Source organism: Camelus ferus, chromosome 1, assembly GCF_009834535.1.
Source record: "Camelus ferus isolate YT-003-E chromosome 1, BCGSAC_Cfer_1.0, whole genome shotgun sequence".
NCBI lineage: Eukaryota > Metazoa > Chordata > Mammalia > Artiodactyla > Camelidae > Camelus > Camelus ferus.
The window spans coordinates 62,554,495-62,574,706 of NC_045696.1; the positions used below are offsets into that span (position 1 = coordinate 62,554,495).

Below are 20,212 nucleotides of genomic sequence, written 5' to 3' on the forward strand. Positions count from 1 at the left end.
GGGATATAAGGGTGTCTTGTCCTATCGGTGTTGGTAGAAAAGTGTTTAAATTTCCTTTTTATGGCATTATGTTAAATTATTAATAAATATTTTACATTTTATAGAATTATGTTAAAATAAAACATAGTGTTAGGGAAGAAACAATGTAGTGGATGTGTGTAACACTTCCATATATTTTAAAAATATTTTAATGAGGAACTTAAGCTAGCTTCTGTGAATATAATTTTTTAAAAAATGGATCTTAACATATGAAATGGTTTCAAGCAGTTCCTGATTAAGCTTTAAAAAGTGATGATCTTTTCAAATTCTTGGCCATTGTCATTGATGAGAACTTTGTCTGCAAAGGTAGACATATTAGTGAAAGGCAGATGAGTATTTATTGCCCTTTGCTCCTGATTGACAGGAGCTTCTTTATCATTTACAATTAGAATTTAAATAATTCCATCTCTTTAAATTGTACTTTAAAGGAGCAATCACTCATTAGATGGAACTGCTCTTCCTTTTCTTTCATCAACACGTATAATACTTAAATTTTCTGGGCTAAATTGAAGGGATTTAAAATCAAATAATTATGAAGGTTTCTGCAGATATACGTGCAAGTTGTTCTGCCTGCTAAACCCCTTCTACCCACTTTTAATAATTCTCTTTGTGGATTCAGATTATAGCACTGGCTCCTTAATGACTCATTCTCAGCCTCTTGTTTCCAGCACTTTGAATCCATAAAGATTGTTAATACATGTTAATTGTCAAAAATATCAAAGATTGCTTAAAATAAGATCATCAGATTGCAGAAAACCAGGCTGTCTTTTAAAGGCAATAACTAGCACTAAACATCTGCAAGTTCAAAACTGTTTCTCCTAAACTTTTTGAATTCTACTTTTAATTTGTAAACTTAAGGCAAAACTCTTTCTTTGGACAGCCAATACACTTTTGTATGAAACAACAGAGTGATATTTTTATATCATTTCTATTCAAAAAGCTGAAAAACAAATGAAACTAGATGCTTTGAATATTTTGTTTGGATTCATGCATCATTTTGATTAAATTTAACTTGGAATTTATATCTTCATGTAAACTTTTATATATAAGAGATTCTTTGTGAAATAATGTGTTACTACGTCTTCAGAGTTTTCTAAATGAATTCTTAGGGTAAATTTTTTTTTTACATCTTACTGTCATTGTGGCTGTACTATCAGCATGCAAAATTGCTGTTTCCAAATTTATCTTTGTTTGTTTTAAAGTTTTCTTCTGGCATTTGAGTATTTCATCCAAGATAATCTTCAGAAATTTTAACTATTGCTGTTAATTTGAGCACAGTTACTAACATGTAGAAGAATCATCACTCAGCAATGAAAACTTTTTGATAATGTTATCTTCTGGGTTAGTAATTATTGCTGTGTTTATCTGGCATGCCATCAGATGGATCTGTTGATTATCTTATTTGAACGTGGCACATTTTCTATTTCCTTTGCTTCTTTAGAAATTACAAAGTTCTGACATTTTCCTTGCAGGCTGGTATTATATGCAATTTTGTAACTGTATGAGGCATTCTGGCTCTAGCTCTTAATTGGGTAACCTTTTAACCAGCTTCTTACTCTGATACTGTTATAACTAATCTCATAAAAGAACTTCATTTCTTATTTTGTGTTTGTAGAAGTTTAGAGTATATGTCTTTTTCTGTATGAAATGGATATTGTGTTAAAGTCTTTTATGTTTTGTGCTTTATTTAAAATCTCTTTCATATAAATATATATTTTGGTTGAAGAAGAGAATTTTGGACTGTTGTGTTTGCCTTCTGAATGTAATTACTTTCCAGCACTGTTTAATGAAAAAAATAGTCTGTTATAGTGGGAAAACAGCAATCAGTAAAAACCAAATCTATTTAAATGTGAAATAAAATAGGATATGTTTTAAGGTTCAAAAATTTACCATGTATGTATAATTTTCTGCATTCTTAAAATGTTTTAAAATAAATTATACTGCCAGATTATAAAATCAGGCATTTAGTATACAAAGGGGGAAGTAGTTAATTCATTTTAGTTAATTCAGTAAATGTTATGTTCATGTATGATCAGAAAATCAAAATTTCAAAATGTTTTTTGAAACTGCAAAGGCCTACAGCCCCATTTAAAATGATTTAATTACGTGCACTTGATTTCATCTTCAGAAATAAATGTTGTTTAATAATTTAAAACAAAATGTAATGAAATTGCATCAAGTGTCAGACTTTGGCTAATTAACATTAAAAGCCAATAATAAATAAATATCAAGAAGGGCCCCAAAATAACAAAATCAATTATATTCTAATAGTACCTCATAACAAATGATAATGATGCTAAGGAAACAATCATACACACCTTGTTAGTAGAAAAATGTGAAAAATAAATTAATAGGACCAAGAATAGTGAAAAATAAGGGAAAGGAAGATGCAATATTTGACAAGGGGTACAAAACAAAAAAGTGATGACAAATTGTGACTAAAATAGTTTTGGATGATTCAAATGGTAATGCCAGGGGAAATATTATACAGTCTTGACAAAGTAATAGTTATTGCATTTAGATACTTAGCAGAACAATTCATGCAAATGGTATTGAAATTTAATTTTAGCAGTTGTTAATTTCTAAATGGCTATACCTAATAATTTATAACTTTTAAAGTCATTAAAAACTTACAAACTCTAGTATCTTGTGCGTGACTGTTGACATCTTATCAGTTCTCTCTGACTGTTTAACCTCCACTCCCAGATTTAGTGACTTAAAACAACCACCATTGTTTATTTGGGCAGGGCTTGGAGGGGCCAGGTTGTCTCTGCTCCTACTGGTGTTAGCTGAATGGCTTGTCGGTGGCTGGAGGATCTGACATATCTGGTGCCTGAGCTGGGGTTGGCTAGGTTTTGGAGCCCTTTAGAGTCTCTCTTCCTCTAGGACTTTTCTCTTACATTGTGGTCTCTCTCTCTCTCCAGCAGGGTAGTCAGATTTCTTAATGTGATAGCTGGCTTTCAAGAGGGTGAAATTAGTAGGTGTGAGACTTCCTAAGGCCGAGGCCTACAAGTCACACGGGATCACTTCTGCTGCATTGTTTCGGTTAAAGCAAGACTCAGGGCCACCCCTGGATTCAAGGTCAAGGGAAATAAACTCTTGGTGAGAGAGTGACATAACATATGGAGGGATGAGAGGAATTGTTGGTGGCAATCTGTATATACAGTCTGCCATGTATTTCAACACACCTGTAATGTGTGCCATGAGCCAAGCATTGAGAACCTTTACAGAAGTAAATTGGTCCCCATCCCCAAAGATTTTGATTTATGTTATCTGGAGTGTGGTATTAGAATTTTAAAAATGTCCCTAGGTGATTCTGGCATGCAGTAAAGTTTGACAACCACTACTTTAGGTGAGTGATTCTTAAATTGTGGTTGCTAGGCTAACAGCTTCAGCATCACCTAGGGACTTATTAGAACCACCCAGATCTACTGAATCAGACTGTGAAGCTGGAAGCCAGTAATCTGTTTGAACAGGCCTTCCGGGTGATTCTGATATACCCTAAAGTTTGAGAACCAGTATTCTAGCGGAGTTAAACAACTATGGCTTGCAGATCAAATCCAGCGCATTCTCCCCCCACCCCACCTTTTTTCATATAAATTTTTTATTGGAACACTGTATTGTCTATGGCTGTTTTTGCACAATGGCAGAGGTGAGTAGTTGTAACAGAGACCACATGGTCCATAAGCCTACAATAACAATACAGCTCTTTACAGAAAAAAATGTGCTGACTTCTGTTTTCAAGACTATTTTTGCCCACTTCCAAGAACTGTATCTGTCAGGACATCCACTGAAGAGAGGCCCCTTTCTGCTTTAGTGAAAGTAGTTTAGTGATTTAGCTGCCTTGATAAATTCTTCTCAGTGGAGTGGCAGTGGATGAACCAAGGCTGCAACCTAGCCTAGTTAGACTATGGAGTAAGAACCAGGCATCAGAAATTTTTAAAGCTCCCCAGGTCATTCCAGTGTGCAACTCAGTTTGAGAAACAATGCTTTGCTTCTCCCAAACAAGCCACTTGAAAATCTTGGTAAATGCAGATTCTGATTCTGTTAAGTCTGGCGTGGTTCTGGAGAGTCTTCATTTCCAACAGGCACCCAGGTGATGTGGTTAATGCTTGTTCACACCTGGGAAACTTTAAAAATACTGATTCCTGAATCTCACTAGTTCTTCTGATTATCATCAGTGTATTTAAAAATTCTCCTGGTTATACTGTGTAGCCAGTTGAGAACCCCTGGGTCAAAGCAGTTTGTCTCAGTCTTTGAGTAACAGAATCACCTTGTGCACTGACTGAAAAATACAGAAGGATTCCATTCTTCTTCAGCAAGCTTGGACCTTTGTATTTTCTGATAGTTTTGCAGGTGATTTTGATTCACAACCAAACCAGTGAAGAACCATGGTCTTAGAGGAATGAAGAAAGGAAGAAAGAAGGGTTTAGATAAATGAATAATAGGTTAGGACAGGGAGAGGATGTACAAAAACAGGAACAAATGATGACTATTCACTTGTACACTGGGACTTGTTTCTGAAGAAAGCAAAGAAGTGTCTTCTTGATTTGTTCTTGATTTATTATAGACCTATTTATTACAACCCTAATGAGATAAACTAAAAGATTCAATGAATCCATAGTGTCAATGGCCATAGCCTTGTGCCTCTCTGTAGATTCTGAAAAGGACAGGAGTGATTATGTCATGCAGAAGCGTCAGAGGGGGTTGCTGTTGTAACTCAGTAATGTTTAAATGGATTACAAAGACTTTAAATGACAAAATTTTTACCCCTAGCCAGTGGGACCTAAATGGTAAGAACTGGACATAGTTCAATGCTCTCTGTAGATGGGTAGCCTATTCTGCTAAACTTCCTAGAGTAGAATGTCTGCTATCTGTGTTGTGTAGCTTTTGTTCTTTCCTGAGCGCAGTGGAGATAGTGTTGCTTTAACTGGGTGCGGACATGAACGGGCAATAACCTGAGTGTAAGCCCTTTGTTTTAAATGGCCATATATGTTATCTGTGCACTTTAGTAAGATCCGTTTGTAACTAGCAGATAGGTCAAATGACATTGTTGAGTATTTGTCATATATATGTTGCTAGAAATAATGCTGTTAATTTCCAGAAATGGAGCTGAACCTTAGTTTTTGTGTTGGTAGCTTGTTTTCCTCCTCCAAAATCTGTCATTATGCCTCTGTTATACCAGGTTTTGTGGTGTAGACGGGGAAGAGAAGACCCAAGATGCACTCAATTCTGAGAATGAAACAATTTTTATTTTTGGTCTAAAGCCCAGATAAGATTTTTGGGTGATTGCTGAGCACTCTGGGTCAGATCTGCATCAGAATTCCCAAGTAGTCAAGGTAGTAGAACTCTACACAAGGAAAATGAGGAAAGAGATAAAGGGCAAATCTCAGGAAGGAGTCTTGCAAACTTCTTGCCTTACCTAACTTCCAGGGACATTGACAGGGCTACTTTTGTTTTAGTCCCTGATTCTTTAAAGTCTTTTATAGCTTTTTACTTTCAGTATATGAAAAGAAATGCTGTGAATTCTCTCTTAGTGGGGTATAGATAAGTGAGCTAGGGTGTGAGACTGAATGAAGCAGCTCTGTACAACAGTTCACCAGAGGAAAAAAAGAGTTAACTGTTAGGTAGCTGGATAGCTTGAAATTGGCAAGTTAGAGACAGAATTTTTATTCGCTTGCCTCTGCATAAACAACATACTTTTCACTTTAATGGAGGTGTTCAAAATAGGTAGGCTAGATTATTGCCTATTTCCTAAATTCTCATCCTCTCCAAATGTATATAAAATTTAGCTTAGGTAATGCTATATTTTAGGGAATGTAAATAGTAATATTTTAATAGTTTTAAAACAACAATAATACTACACAAAAAAATTCTTTCTCTGGAATATATTAATTTTTTTTTACTAGAGAATAATTGACATAAACTACATATTAAAGTGTTCAGTTTGATAAATGTTGACATAATGTATACCTCCATAAACCTGTTGCCTCAGTTAATTTAATGAATATAACAGTTATGCCTCAGAAGTTTTCTTGTGCCACTTTATAATTTCTCCTTCCCTGATTTGCTGCCTCCTCATTCCTAATCAGTCACTGGTCTGCTGTCTTTGTTGATTAGATTGCATTTTCTAGATTTACATATAAATGGAATTTTTTTTTGGTCTAATTTCTTTTAGTGTAATTATTTTGAGACTCAGTCATGGTCTTGTAGCAATGGTTTATTTCTTTTTTTTTATTGCTTAATAGTATTGCAATAGATGCAATAGTTGTATAGATACATCACAATTTGTTTATCCGTTCACCTGTTCATGGATGTATTAGTTATCTGTTACTGTATAACAGATTACCCCCAAACATAGTGGCTTAAAACAACATTCCTACTGAATAGCACAGGGAACTGTATTCAGTGGCTTATAATAACCTGTAATGAAAAAAAATATGAAAAAGTGTGTATGTAGAATACATATTACGTATATATAAGACTGAATCACTCTGCTATACACTAGAAATTAATACAACATTGTAAATCAACTGTACTTCAGTAAGAAAAAATAAAAAAAGAAAACAACAAACATTTATTATATCACAGTTTCTGAGCCTGGAATTTTTAGTGACTTAGATGGGTAGCTTTGGCTCAGTCTTTAATGAGATCACTGTTAAAATGTTGGCTGAAGCGACAGTCATTTGAAAGCTTCCCTGGGACTGGAAGATCCAGTTCCAAGATAGGGCCATGTATGTGGCTGTTGGCTCCAGGCCTCAGTTCCTCACCAGGGAGCCTCTTTGCACAGTTTCTTGAGTGTTTTTACTGCATGGAATCTGGTTACTCCCAAAACAAGTGATCCAAGTGTAAAGGCAAAGAGAAAGATGCAAGTTTTTAAGTTTTCCTGGCAGTCTGAGAAGTTACCTTTTGTCACTCCTCCATATTACTGTTTGTTAAAAGTTAGTCACTATGACTAGCCTACTCTCAAGAGGAAAAGAATTAAGGCTCCTCTTTTGAAGGGAAGAATGTCAAAGAATTTGTGGACATATTTTAAAGCCAATACAATGAACATTTGAGTTGTTTCCTGGTTTTGGCTGTTACAAATAAAGCTGCTTATAAAAATATATGTAGAAGTCTATATAGACATATGTTTTTATTTTTTGTGTGTGTAAGTAAGTAGTTTGTGAGGTAGGATTATGTTTAACTTTTTACAAAGCTGCTTGTATAGTGAGATCTATAAGAAATTGCTAAGAAAAATTATGGAAAGAAGAATTTATTTTATTATTTATTAATGTTTATAATAGTGTTAATATCCTTTTATATATTAAATTTCTAAAAATTTTTAATTTCTTTAAAGAAATTAAAGAAAGCCTCCAAAACTTCGGCAATTGTTTTCCAGATCTGATTGTATCCTCTTATACCAGCAGTGTATGAGAGTTCCAGTTGTTCACCACAATTGTCAACAGTTGTCACGATCACTTTTTAAAATTTTATTATGGTTTTAATTTGCATTTCCTTAATAACTAATGAAGCTGAGAATCTTTTCTTGTGTTTATTTGCTGTTCATGTGTTTTCTTTGGTGAAATGTTAGACCATTAGCCCATATTTTAAAAATTGGATGTTTATCCTCTTATTATTTAGTTATAAGAGTTCTTTCTATATTACAGATATGTCTTTTGTCAGATAAATGTTTCACAAATATGTATTTTCTTCTAGGGTTTGTCTTATCTTTTTTATTTTTGTAGCTTATTATTTTATCGGCAAAAAATTGTTCCCCAAACCACCTGATTATCTGTTTTAACATCCGTAGAATCTGTGGTGAAGTTATCTCTCTCCTTCTTCTGTGAAATTTGTGTCTTCTTTTTTTCTAATCACTTTAGCTGTGGGTTTATCAGTTTTAGACCTGAAAGAACTAGTTTTTGGTTTCACTAGTTTTTGGCTATTGATTTTCTGTTTTCTGTTTAGCTGACCTCCAATTTGATCTTATGTCCATTCTTCTGCTTAATTTGAGTTTAATACTTTGGGATTAACATACTACCAACAAAAAACATTATTTTTTTCTCTTTGGAAGTAAATTGACAGATTTTTTAACCTGTACTCAATCCAGATTGTGTGTGTGTGTGTGTGTGTGTGTGTGTGTGTGTGTCTGTGTGTCTGTGTGTCTGTGTGTGTGTGTGTGTGTGTCTGTGTGTCTGTGTGTGTCTGTGTTTGGTATTTAGGCAAGAACGTAAGACTTTGCTAATAGCAAGGTTTCATAGAGATTGAATTTTTGGTGCTGTTTTTAGTTAGTTGAAGGACACAGGATTTTCTTTTTGTTTTTAATATTGATTTTCCTGCCTATTCATCTGACATGTGTTTCAAACTCTGAATGAAATATGTATGTAAATTATGAAAATTACTTGGGATTTCCATCCAAGCTCTGTGAAATTTTACCACATATATTGTTAAATATGTGGCATCATTTAAGTGGGGTAAGGTGTTGTGAGGAATAAAATTTTATTATTTTTTTAAATTAAAGTATAGTTGATCTGCAATGTGTTAGTTTCTGCTGTACAGCATAGTGATTCAGTTTTATACATATATATATATTCTTTTTCTTTATGTTATTAGAAGTTATTAAATATAGTTCTCTGTGCTATATAGTAGGACCTTGTCATTTATCTCTTTTTTTATGTAGTAGTTTGTACCTGCTAATCCCAAACTCCTAATTTATCTCTTCTCCCCCTTTCCTCTTTCATAACCATGAGTTTGTTTTCTATGTCTGTGAATCTTTCTGTTTTAGAAATAAGTTCACTTGTGTCATTTTTTAGATGCCACATATGTGATATCATATGATATTTGTCTTTCTCTGTCAGACTTTACTTAGTATGATAATCTCTTGGTCCATCCATGTTGCTGTAAATGGCATTATTTCATCCTTTTTTACAGGTTAGTAGTATTCCACCCCCATGTATGTGTGTGTGTGTGTGTGTGTGTGTGTGTGTGTGTGTGTGTGTGTGTGTGTTTGTGTGTGTGTGTGTGTGTGTGTGTGTGTGTGTGTGTACACCACAATTTCTTTATCTAGTCATCTGTCAATGGACATTTAGGTTGCTTCCTTGTCTTGGCTGTTGTAAATAGTGCTGCTGTGACCACTGGGGTGCATGTATATTTTCAAACTAGAGTTTTCTCTGGATATATGCCTAGGAGTGGGATTGCTGGACTATATGGTAATCCTATTTTTACTTTTTTAAGGAATCTCCATACTGTTTTTCATAATGGCTGCACCGTATTACATTACCACCAACAATGTAGGAGGGTTCCCGTTTCTCCACATTCTCTCCAGCATTTTATCGTTTGTGGACTTTTTAATGATGGCCATTCTGACTGGTTTGAGGTGACCCCTCATTGTAGTTTAGATTTGCATTTCTCTAATAATTAGTGATATTGAACATCTGTTCATGTTCCTGTTCACCATCTTTATGTCTTCATTGGAGATATGTCTATTTAGGTCTTCTGCCCATTTTTTGATTGGGTTGTTTTTTGTTATTGAGTTGTATGAGTTCTTTGTATATTCTGGACGTTAAACCCTTGTCAGTTGCATTGTTTGCAAATATTTTCTCCTAGTCTGTAGGTTGTATTTTTGTTTCATTTATGGTTTCCTTTACTGTGCAAAAGCTTATAAGTTTACTTAGGTCCCATTTGTTTATTTTTGCTTTTATTTCTATTGCCTTAGTAGACTAACCTAGGAAAACATTGCTACAATTTATGTAACAGAATGTTTTGCCTATGCTTTCTTCTAGGAGATTTATGGTGTACTGTCTTATATTTAAGTCTTAAGCCACTTTGAGTTTATTTTTGTGTGTGGTGTCAAGGAATGTTCTAACTTCATTGATTTACATGCAGCTGTATGGCTTTCCCAACACCACTTGTTAAAGGGACTGTCTTTTCTCCATTTTATATTCTTACCTCCTTTATTGAAGATTAATTGACTGTAGGTGTGTGTGTTTATTTCTGGACTCTCTGCTCTGTTCCATTGGTCCACATGTCTGTTTTTGTGTCAGTACCATGCTGTTTTAATTACTGTAGCTTTGTAGTATTGTCTGAAGTCTAGGAGGGTTAGACCTCTCACTTCATTCTTTTTATTCAGTATTGCTTTGGCAATTCTGGGTCTTTAGTGATTCCACATAAGTTTTAGGATAATATATTCTATTTCTATGAAAAATGTCCTTGGTAATTTGGTAGGGATCACATTAAACCTGTATACTACTTTGGGTAGTATGGCCATTTTAACCATATTAATTCTTGAAGTCTAAGAGCATGGGATATCTTTCCATTTCTTAAATTCATCTACTTTTCCTTTATCAATGTTTTATAGTTCTCAGTGTGTAAATCTTTCACCTCCTTGTTCAGGTTTATTCCTAAGTATTGTATTGTATTGTATTGTATTGTATTTGGTACAGTTTTAAAAGGGATTGCTTTTTTACTTTCCCTTTCTGATATTTCATTGTTAGTATAAAGAAATGCAACAAATTCCTGTATGTTAATCTTGTAACCTGAGATGTTGCTAAATTCGTTTATTAGCTCTAGTAGTTTTTGTGTGGAGTCTTATAGAGTTTTCTCTATGTAGTATCCTGTCATCTGCATATAGTGACAGTTTTACCTCTTCCCTTCCAATTTGAATCTCTTTTATTTCTTTTTCTTGCCTGATTGCTATGGATTGGACTTTCAATACCATGTTGAATAGAAGTGGTGAGAATGGGCATCCTTGTCTTGTTTCAGATTTTAGCAGGAAGGCTTTTAACTTTTTCACTGTTGAGTATTATGCTGGCTGTGGGTTTGTCATAAATAGGTTTTATTATGTTGAGATATGTTTCCTCTATAGTTATTTTGGTAAGAGTTTTTTTTTTTTATCATAAGTGAATATTGAATTTTATCAAAACTTTTTCTGCATTGAGATGATCATGTGATTTTTGTCCTTTTGTTTGTTGACATGGTGTATCATATTGATTGATTTGTGTATGTTGAACCATCCTTTTGTGTCCCTAGGATGAATCCAACTTGAATGTAGTGTATGATCTTTTATGATCTTGAATGTAGGTGTTGGATTCAGTTTGCTAATATTTTGTTGAGAACTTTTGCATCTGTATTCATCAAAGATACTGGCCCTTAATTTTCTTTTTTGGTAGTGTCTTTTTCTGGTTTTGGTATCAGGGTAATGGTGGCTTCGTAGAATGAGTTTGGGAGCGTTCCCTCCCTTCAGTCTTTTGAAAGAGTTTGAGATGCATTGGTATAAGTTCTTGTTTGTATATTTGGTAGAATTCCCCAGGGAAGACATCTGGTCCTGGACTTTTGTTTGCAGGGAGGTTTTTTTGTTTTTTGTTTTTTTTAAATTACAGATTCTATTTGATTCCTAGTAATCAATGTGTTCAAATGATCTATTTCTTCTTGATTCATTTTTTGTGGACTGTATATTTCTAGAAACTTGTGGATTTCTTTTACGTTGCCAAATTTGTTGGCATATAATTGTTCTGAGTATTTTCTTACGGCTTTTTGTATTTCTGTGGTATTGGTTGTAATTTCTTCTCTTTCATTTCTTACTTTGTTTATTTGGATACTTGCTGTTTTCTTCTTGGTGATCCTAGCCAGAAGTTTGTCAATTTTGTTTACTCTTTCAAAAAACCAGCTCTTGGTTTTATTGATTTTTTTTCCATTGTTTTTTAATCTTTATTTTGTTTATTTCCTCCCTGATATTTATTATTTCTTTCCTTCTACTGACTTTAGGTTTTATTTGTTCTTCTTTATGTGCTTCTTTTGGGTGATAGGTGAGGTTGTTTATTTGAAATTGTTCTTATTTTTTGAGGTAGGCCTGTATCACTATGAACTTCCCTCTTAGGATTGCTTTTGCTGCATCCCATAGATTTTGTGTGGTTGTGTTTTCTAAAATTTTATTCTTGACTCTGATCTTAGCAATCATTTAACCTGAAGGGCTGTGTAGTATTTACTTGAATTCAGTATGTAAAACATTTAAATCCCCTGCTCTTCCTAAATGAGAAACCTCTAGCTAAGGTATAAGGGAGTTTTGGAGTTGTTTTCACTTGCTGTGTTTTGATATATTAAAGTAAGATTTTTGTGGTGGGTAGAGTAGAATTTGAATTATTCTTTTAGGTTGTCTTTCAAAGATTGAATTAAAATCAAGGAAATAAATTGCTCTACTGATTGAACATTTTATTTAAATATTAATGCAGATTTGGTTTCCTCTGTAAAGAGAAATAATTTTATTTTTTAAACAGATGAAATTGGCTTGAAAATCATTTTTCTTAATGCTTATTTCTTATGTCATCTTCTTTAAGAAATATAGATTTTATTAGAATTGTAATTTTTTTATTGAAGTATAGTCAGTTTACAATGTTGTGTCAATTTCTGGTATACAGCATAATATTTCAGTCATATATATACATACATATTATACTCATTTTCATATTCTTTTTTCAATATAGGTTACAAGATATTGACTATAGTTCCCTGTACTATACAGAAGAAACTTGTTATTTTATATATAGTAGTTAGTGTCTGCAAATCTCGAACTCCCAGTCTATCCCTTCCCATCTCCTTTACCTGCTGGTAACCATAAATTTGTTTTCTATGTCCATGAGTCTGTTTCTGTTTTGTAAGTAAGTTCATTGGTGCCTTTTTTTTTTATTCCACATATGAGTGATATCATATGGTATTTTTCTTTCTCTTTCTGGCTTACTTCACTTAGAATGACGATCTCCAGGTCCATCTATGTTGCTGCAAATGTCATAGAATTGGAATATTGATGGACGGATGTAATGGTTACAGAACTAATGAAAATAATTTTCTTAGTTTACTTTATAATTGTTTAATGTTCCTTCTTTTCTTTTAGATCCTATTTGACCAAACTCAGAGATCAATTAAGGCACAGCTTCAGAACTTTGTTAAAGAGTAAGTCAATTGCAGTGAAGAGAGTCGTAAGAAAAGCAACCAGCTAATGATCACATGAGGGAGTTGGTATCTTTTGAGAGAAGTTATAGACCATGACTTACTGAAAATATTAGAGTTTTTGTTTGTTTGGTTTTTTTCTTTGTGAAATGTATATTGCATTTCTTCCTGAATTACTCTGAAAGGAGTCAGACTTCATGCCTTTCAGTGAATCATTTATATTGTGAAATTTGTGTTCAGGATACATAAATTGAATTGTTATAGATTTTTAAAAAATTTAATGTAAATAAATAATCTAATAAACTTTCAGAATCAAAGCAAATCCCAAAAGTGGTTGAAATACTATCCTTTGTAGTTATCTCAATATGGTATTTTCTTTGAAGATAAGATAATAGAATATATGCGAATGAATAATGGAGGTGCATAATAAATAATAAAAGCAAACTTTTTGTGACATAGTCACCATGTTTTATGTGAAATGAAATGAAACTAGAAATAAAAAATACCTGAACTTTCCAGGTAGGAAAGTTTTCCTTTTCCATGTTAGTAATTCAGTTTTTCTCTTTTAATTTCTGACTGAGGATGTATAAAATAACAGTCAAGTTGATTATGATATAGCTTTCAAATGTTACAAGCTATAAATAGAGGCAGACTTCATGAACATAATGCACTGCTGTTTTAGTAGGTTAAAATTTGTTGTTCTGAAGGTGATGTTTTATAGATTGTTTATAATTACTTCATAATAGACTAACATTCAGAATGTCTTTATAAGTGTATACATGAAAATTTATGCCTTCTTACAAAGAGTTTAAAGTCTTTGTTAGGTATACTTTATTATTATTATTTTAAAATCATTTGTCTTCAAGGCATTTTGCCTAGTTCCTTGGTAGAAAAAGTAAATGCAAAGGGTTGCTGTATATTTACCTAAGATCATTAATGAATCAAGATTTCAGATTTTCAGACTGTTGAAATGGATATTGTTACCCTTTATTGATACATAATGCTTTCGAAAGCATTATGTATGTGCATTTTAAGAATATATTCATGCCCTTTGGCCCATAACTCTCTTAAACAAGAAATGAATGTTGTTTCATAAACTATGGTCTCTAGACCACCCATAATCCTAAATTCATGGGGGTATTTTTTAAAAAAACCCCTCAGATTTCTAGGATTTATGCCAAAGACATAAAGAATTGAATTATCACAAAGACACCCTTGGAGTTTGCATTTTTAACAAGTTCCCTATGGTGTATACTACTGTTTAAAAGTCATTTGGTTAAATATTGGTACATGTCTCTGAATTTGTCTTTAGTAAAAAAAAAAAAAATTAACTTTGCCTTTTATATTTCTGTAATGTTAATTTCAGAATGATAATTTATTTCTACCTGTAATTATATAGACTTAAGTAAGGAAGTGTTAGCTGACTATATCAGGAATAGTATGGACTCAAAAAATAATGTATATTTTAGTTGGAAGAGCTGTTGAGTGTTACTGCACAGTGAATCAAATAAACAGAGGAACATAAGAATTAAATTCTAAATGTAATTTTGCTAAGGTTTTTGTTTAGAAGAAGTTTTATAAGAGTTTCACTATTTTAATTTTTTTAGAGATCTTAGAAAATTCAAAGATGCCAAGAAGCAGTTTGAAAAAGTCAGTGAAGAAAAAGAAAATGCATTAGTAAAAAATGCTCAAGTACAAAGAAATAAACAGCATGAAGTTGAAGAAGCCACAAATATTCTGACAGCAACAAGAAAATGTTTTCGACACATAGCCCTTGATTACGTACTTCAGGTACATTTATTATATGTTTTCAAAAAAATGCTTACTGAACATGTCATTACTTTTGAGTAAATGTCCTGAAAAGAATAAGTAATACTATTTCTTTGAGTTTAAAACCATGATCATTAAGCCATGGCCTTTTGGGAAAATTTTCCATGTGTCTGAGTGTCTACCTGTGTATGTACATATATGTGTATGGATATGTATACCTTTGGTTTTGATTTCTTTCCTGTTCACTTAACATTATACTTCCCCCTTTTCTCAATGTTGTGAAAAGCATGATTAGTTGCTGAATTTCATTCTATGGAGATGCTGTGTCCATTTAATTAACATCCAGTTATCTGACATAGTATTGCCAGTTTTTACTGACAATAATGAAAATACAATTTTTACTAATTGTAAGCGATATAACATCTTTGTATTCCAATCTTTTGCCACATTTCTGATTACCTCTTTAGAGTAGGTTCTTAGAGGTATGAAAGCTCACATTGTGCCAAACAAAAACTATTTCTAGAAATAATGTTTTCATATTTACATTAGTTGCTGTTCTTTAAAAGTAGAGATTGATAGTTGGTAAATTGTGATGATTTGGGACAGTGGAGTTCTCATAGATGGTTGACTTAACAGTGATCACAGAATATTCCTTAAAAATATATACTTAAGTAACCATATGCAATATAGTGATTACAAACTACTTAGATAACTTGTGCAAAATGGTAGAAAACGACTTTAAGATTTGTTTCTACTAAGTTCATATTCAGTAAGTGAGAAGTTAAATTTTAAAAAATTAAGTACACTCCATTTATTATTGAAAGGCTGCTAAAATGGAGTAGTCTGTATTTCCTGTCTTCCTCTTACCTACTTCACATTCACACCTCTCCCTGCAGTAGTACTGAATCTGGCTACCCACTACTGAAATGGCTGTGTTAAGGTCTTATTCATCAGATACATTTCAGTTTTTAACCAACATGACTATTGCATTTCACTGAAATGGTAGACTATACTCTTTTTCTTGAAACATACTTTTGTCTTGATGTATCTTAAACCACTTTTAGATTTCCCTCTTACTTTTCAATTTCCACCTTGGGTTTCTATCCTTTGTCCACCTTTACAGTCTCCCTTTTAGGGTTCCATCTGTGGTCTTATTGTTGTCCCTTACAGTTTCATCATGTCCTTTGCTTGAATACCGCTATAAATAGATGACAAAATGGCCTTTTCTCAGAAGTATCTCATTCTTTTGTGTCCAAAACTGAAGTCTCTCTTCTTCCCAAATGACTTCTTATTGCCCTTACCTAGCTGAGTGGTATCAGCTTCTTAATCATAGAAATTCAAAATTGGAGAATCACATCAGATATACTCTTCATTTTCAGCTCCTGTATCTAACAATGAAAACTGCCTTGAGAAGTTCTATGTAACTCTTAAATCTGTTCTTTCTCACTCTGCTGCATGTCCAACAGCAATTCTTACTGTTTCTTATCTAGAGTATCAAGATGTTCTTACACAAATTGGTCTTTCTTGCATTGCTTTTACCTTCCCATTAGCAATTCATTCTCTGTTCTGTGGTCAGAGTTACTCATATTCTCCAAGTAAAATGAATCATTCGTGCGTCTGCTTCCTCTGTGCTGCCATTATACTGTCATGCACGTTACAGTTAGAGCACTTATCCCATTTATCGTGATTATTTATTTATGTGTCTTTCCTACTCCTAGATTGTATCCCTTCCCTCTGGTCCAGTGGTTAGAAAGTAGATAGTTAATGTTTATTTGGAGGAGTGAATGGCTTAATTTAAAATTTTATTTGGGGTGGGGAAATTCAGCTAAAATATTCATTATCTTCAAACTTACATATTATAAATTATCCATTTCCTTTGGTGTCCATCCAGTAGTTTTAAATTAGGACCCCGCCTCTTTTGTAACTATTAGCCAATTTGGTTTTTCTGACAAGAACCTTTGTGTTATTTTATTATATGACCAACGTGTCTATTTTAGAGGGCAGTAGGTTATAAATATTCAGATTTATAAAGTTATGTCATGCTTTAGCTTTTCTAAATATTTGAATATACTTTTGCTTTTCTCATATATGCTGTTTTTAAATTGCCAAAACAGAAAAAAAAAGATACGAAACAGAGGCACTTGAAATATTTTTCTAAGCTTTTACTTTGAGCATTTGAAAGTTAGTATTTTAGTTTTCAAATCTGAATAGGCCTTGAAACGGACATGCAGAAGAAACTAGTGCTTAAATAAGCAAAGTTACTTGGATTTTCCTGAGTCTGTTCTGTTTTCTGATCAGTGCTTTAAAATTATCTTATAAAACAATAGGCAGAATATTCAGTGGAAAGTACATATAAAAAGGCAGATATTCTATAATTTTTTGACGAGTTTAGCAAAGAGTGATTGTTTTCTTGTGTAAACACTTTATTTCATTAAGCTGATATATAATAACAGACAAAAATAAAATGTTTGTTAGGAATTTCTAGAGATGGGGTAGATATCACCAGAGACAGTTTTCATAATTTACTGATCTTGCAATAGTTTAGTCTTATTAAAATATTTATTTAAGGTCCATTAATTTATTTAATTTATTTATATTTATTGAGTGTTTAATGTATACAACTTGGAGAATACTTTTGTGAATAAGGCAAGACCTTGATCTTATGGAGCTTACATTTTAGCTGGGGGAAATAAATAAATAAATAAGAAAATATAAGGTAGTTATGTAAATACTATGAAGGAAATAGAATTGATGTACTAAAGAGTGCTAAAGAGCCTACTTTTGACCTTTGTAGGAGATAGTGTTTAAGGTGGGACCTGATAAGAGCCTTGTGTCCATCTGGGCAGAAAAATCACGACATGGAGACAGAACAAATAGATGAAGGCCTTGAGGTGGGAATGGTCTTGGGCTATGGTTGGAGCACAGAAAGGGGGAAAGTAGAGAACTATCTTGGAGAGGTAGGCCTTGAGGGCTATGGTAGGGAGTTGAAAGGTAGTAAGATAGATGTAACATGGTCTTAGTTATTATTTAAAAAGATCACTCTGGTTGCTCTGTGGAGAATGAATGGTAAGGAGTCAGGAGTGGAAATGGACTAGTTTAGAGACTAGTTTAGAGACAGCTGTGGCTGTCAGGAAAAGATACTATGGTGGTTCGTGGCAGTGGTGAAAGCGATGAGAGTTTGTAGTAACGACTGATGTTGAAGGATTTTAATGAGAGCAATTAGATGAGGGTGGAGAAAAGATGGAATTCTAAGAAACTCAAATGTTTATCAAATGATAACTGTATCACTATAATATTATAATTTAAATATGGGCATTTTTTCTTTGAGTTGAAAATGGATGAGTTTCATTGGTATGTTTGTCTTAACTGTTTTTGCAAAAAGCGAGTCTAAAGGTGAAAAATTTGAACTGTGTTTTTATTTACTTTTCTGGGGAAGTATTAAACCATTAGAATAAGCAAATTTTACAACACTGCATTCTAGATTAGTTTTTAAAATAATGCATGGGTGATTAACCAAATGTATTTTCCCTCAGATTAACGTCCTTCAATCAAAAAGGAGATCAGAAATCCTGAAATCAGTAAGCTATATATTGAAATGATGTTCCAAATATTTTAATATGAAACTAAATATATGTGTTTTGAGTGTTTGAAGCATCATTGTATGTGTATGCGTATATGTGTAATTATTTATTGACTTACTTATTTATTCCAGGTTCATAATTAATCTTACTAATCTTTTTGTACTGCTTATATGTTACTTAGCCGTTTTTTGTCTCCTTCATGTAGTTATTTAGGTATGTCTCATCCATTAATACACTGTGAACTACTTGAGTGGACATTTAAATATTCAAGACTGAGAGTATCATTTACAGAATTCTTTCCCTTCGGGTGGTTGATGATGATGTATGAGCCCTTTTGGAGATGAAATTTGAGGATCACTGTTTTTTCCCTGAGCCTTTACACAACCATAGCAACAATGATTTTTTTATTTGCCCATTTTTTTGTCCTAAAGTTAACAAGGTGGGCAGAGGATGGTAGTGGTATAGGCATTACATTCTTTCATATTTTGAGAACCTTAGAAACTATTTCTTCCCTCTGACTAAGATCATTGAAGTTTGTTTGTTTCTCAGAGGACCTTAATGATACTGCTTTTTGATCCTTGTCCCCACCTAGCTTTGTCCTAAATTCTATGTTAATTTTGTTATTTCTTATCAGATAAATACATTGTACCTCCTGTTTACCTACATCTACTTTTCCAGATTGAGAGTAATGTATGTTAGTTGTAGAAAATTGGAAAATAAAACGTATGAAGACAGAATAAAAATACTTATAAATTCTACTACCAAGAGAGAACTACGGTTAATACCTTGGCGTAATCTTTGTCTTTTTTTTCTGTGTGTGTATGTGTGCCTGTTTGTGTGTATACGTGAACATGTATGTACATCTTTTAAAATTATATTTAATATTTTAAAAACAAACAAAATAAGAATCATTCCCATATACTGTCTTATAACTTTTTTTCACTAATACACTCTAATATCATCATATGTCATTAAATATTTTTTATTTACCAATGGCTTTTGTGGCCAGGTAGAATTCTACCATGTGAATATACTAGGGGAAGGGCAGACTCTTTTTTGAAGGGCCAGGTAGTAAATATGTTAGGTTTTGTGGGCCATATGGTCTGTGTTGCAACTACTCAGCTGTGCTGTTGTAATGAGAAAGCAGCCACAGATATGTAAATGAATGGCAGGACTGTGTTCCAATAAAACTTTTTTTATGAACATGGAAATTTGAATTTTATTATATAATTTTCACATGACACGAATTTCATGTCTTTTCATTTTCTTTCAACCATTTAAAAATACAGAAACTATTATTAGCTCATAGGCCGTCTGAAAACAGGTGGTGGGGCTGAATATAGTTTCCAGATCACAGTTTGTTCACCTTGAGTATATCATAAATCAACTTCACCCATTAATGGGTTTTTAAGTAATTTTCCTGTTTTTGGCATAAAAAATAGTAGTATACAGAGAAAAAATGTGACAATGAATATATATATGCTCATGTATAACTGAAAAACTGTGCTCTACGCTGGAATTTGACACAACATTGTAAAATGATTATAAATCAATAAAAAAATTTAAAAAAATAGTATTATAGTGATCATTCTAATGAATAATATGGTTATTTCCTTAGGATAGAGTAAGACAAGAGATTAGTCAAAAGGTTTAAGCATTTATTAAGATTTCTAAAAAATACTGTCAAATTTCAAGTGTTACACAAAATTTCCACAAATAGTGTGTAAGAATGAACATTTTTCCCACATTGTACCAACCCTGGGTATTAATTTTCCCTACTCTACCCACAATTTGGTAGATAGAAAATGCCATATTACTGTTTAGTTTTAGATTTCTTTAATACAGGTGAGTATGAACATTTTTTTCCCCTTTTCTTTTTCTTGGCTGGTTGTGTTCTCTAT

General features: G+C 32.9%; 1 protein-coding gene across 1 annotated transcript in view; it reads left to right on the forward strand.

The window, feature by feature from the left end:
- Positions 1-20,212, forward strand: part of ACAP2 (ArfGAP with coiled-coil, ankyrin repeat and PH domains 2) — a 126,842-nt gene that overhangs the window by 58,625 nt on the left and 48,005 nt on the right. Inside the window, 3 exon segments of the mRNA XM_032481663.1 lie at positions 12,905-12,963; positions 14,568-14,751; positions 18,264-18,308. Coding sequence (XP_032337554.1) covers positions 12,905-12,963; positions 14,568-14,751; positions 18,264-18,308 — 288 coding nt within the window.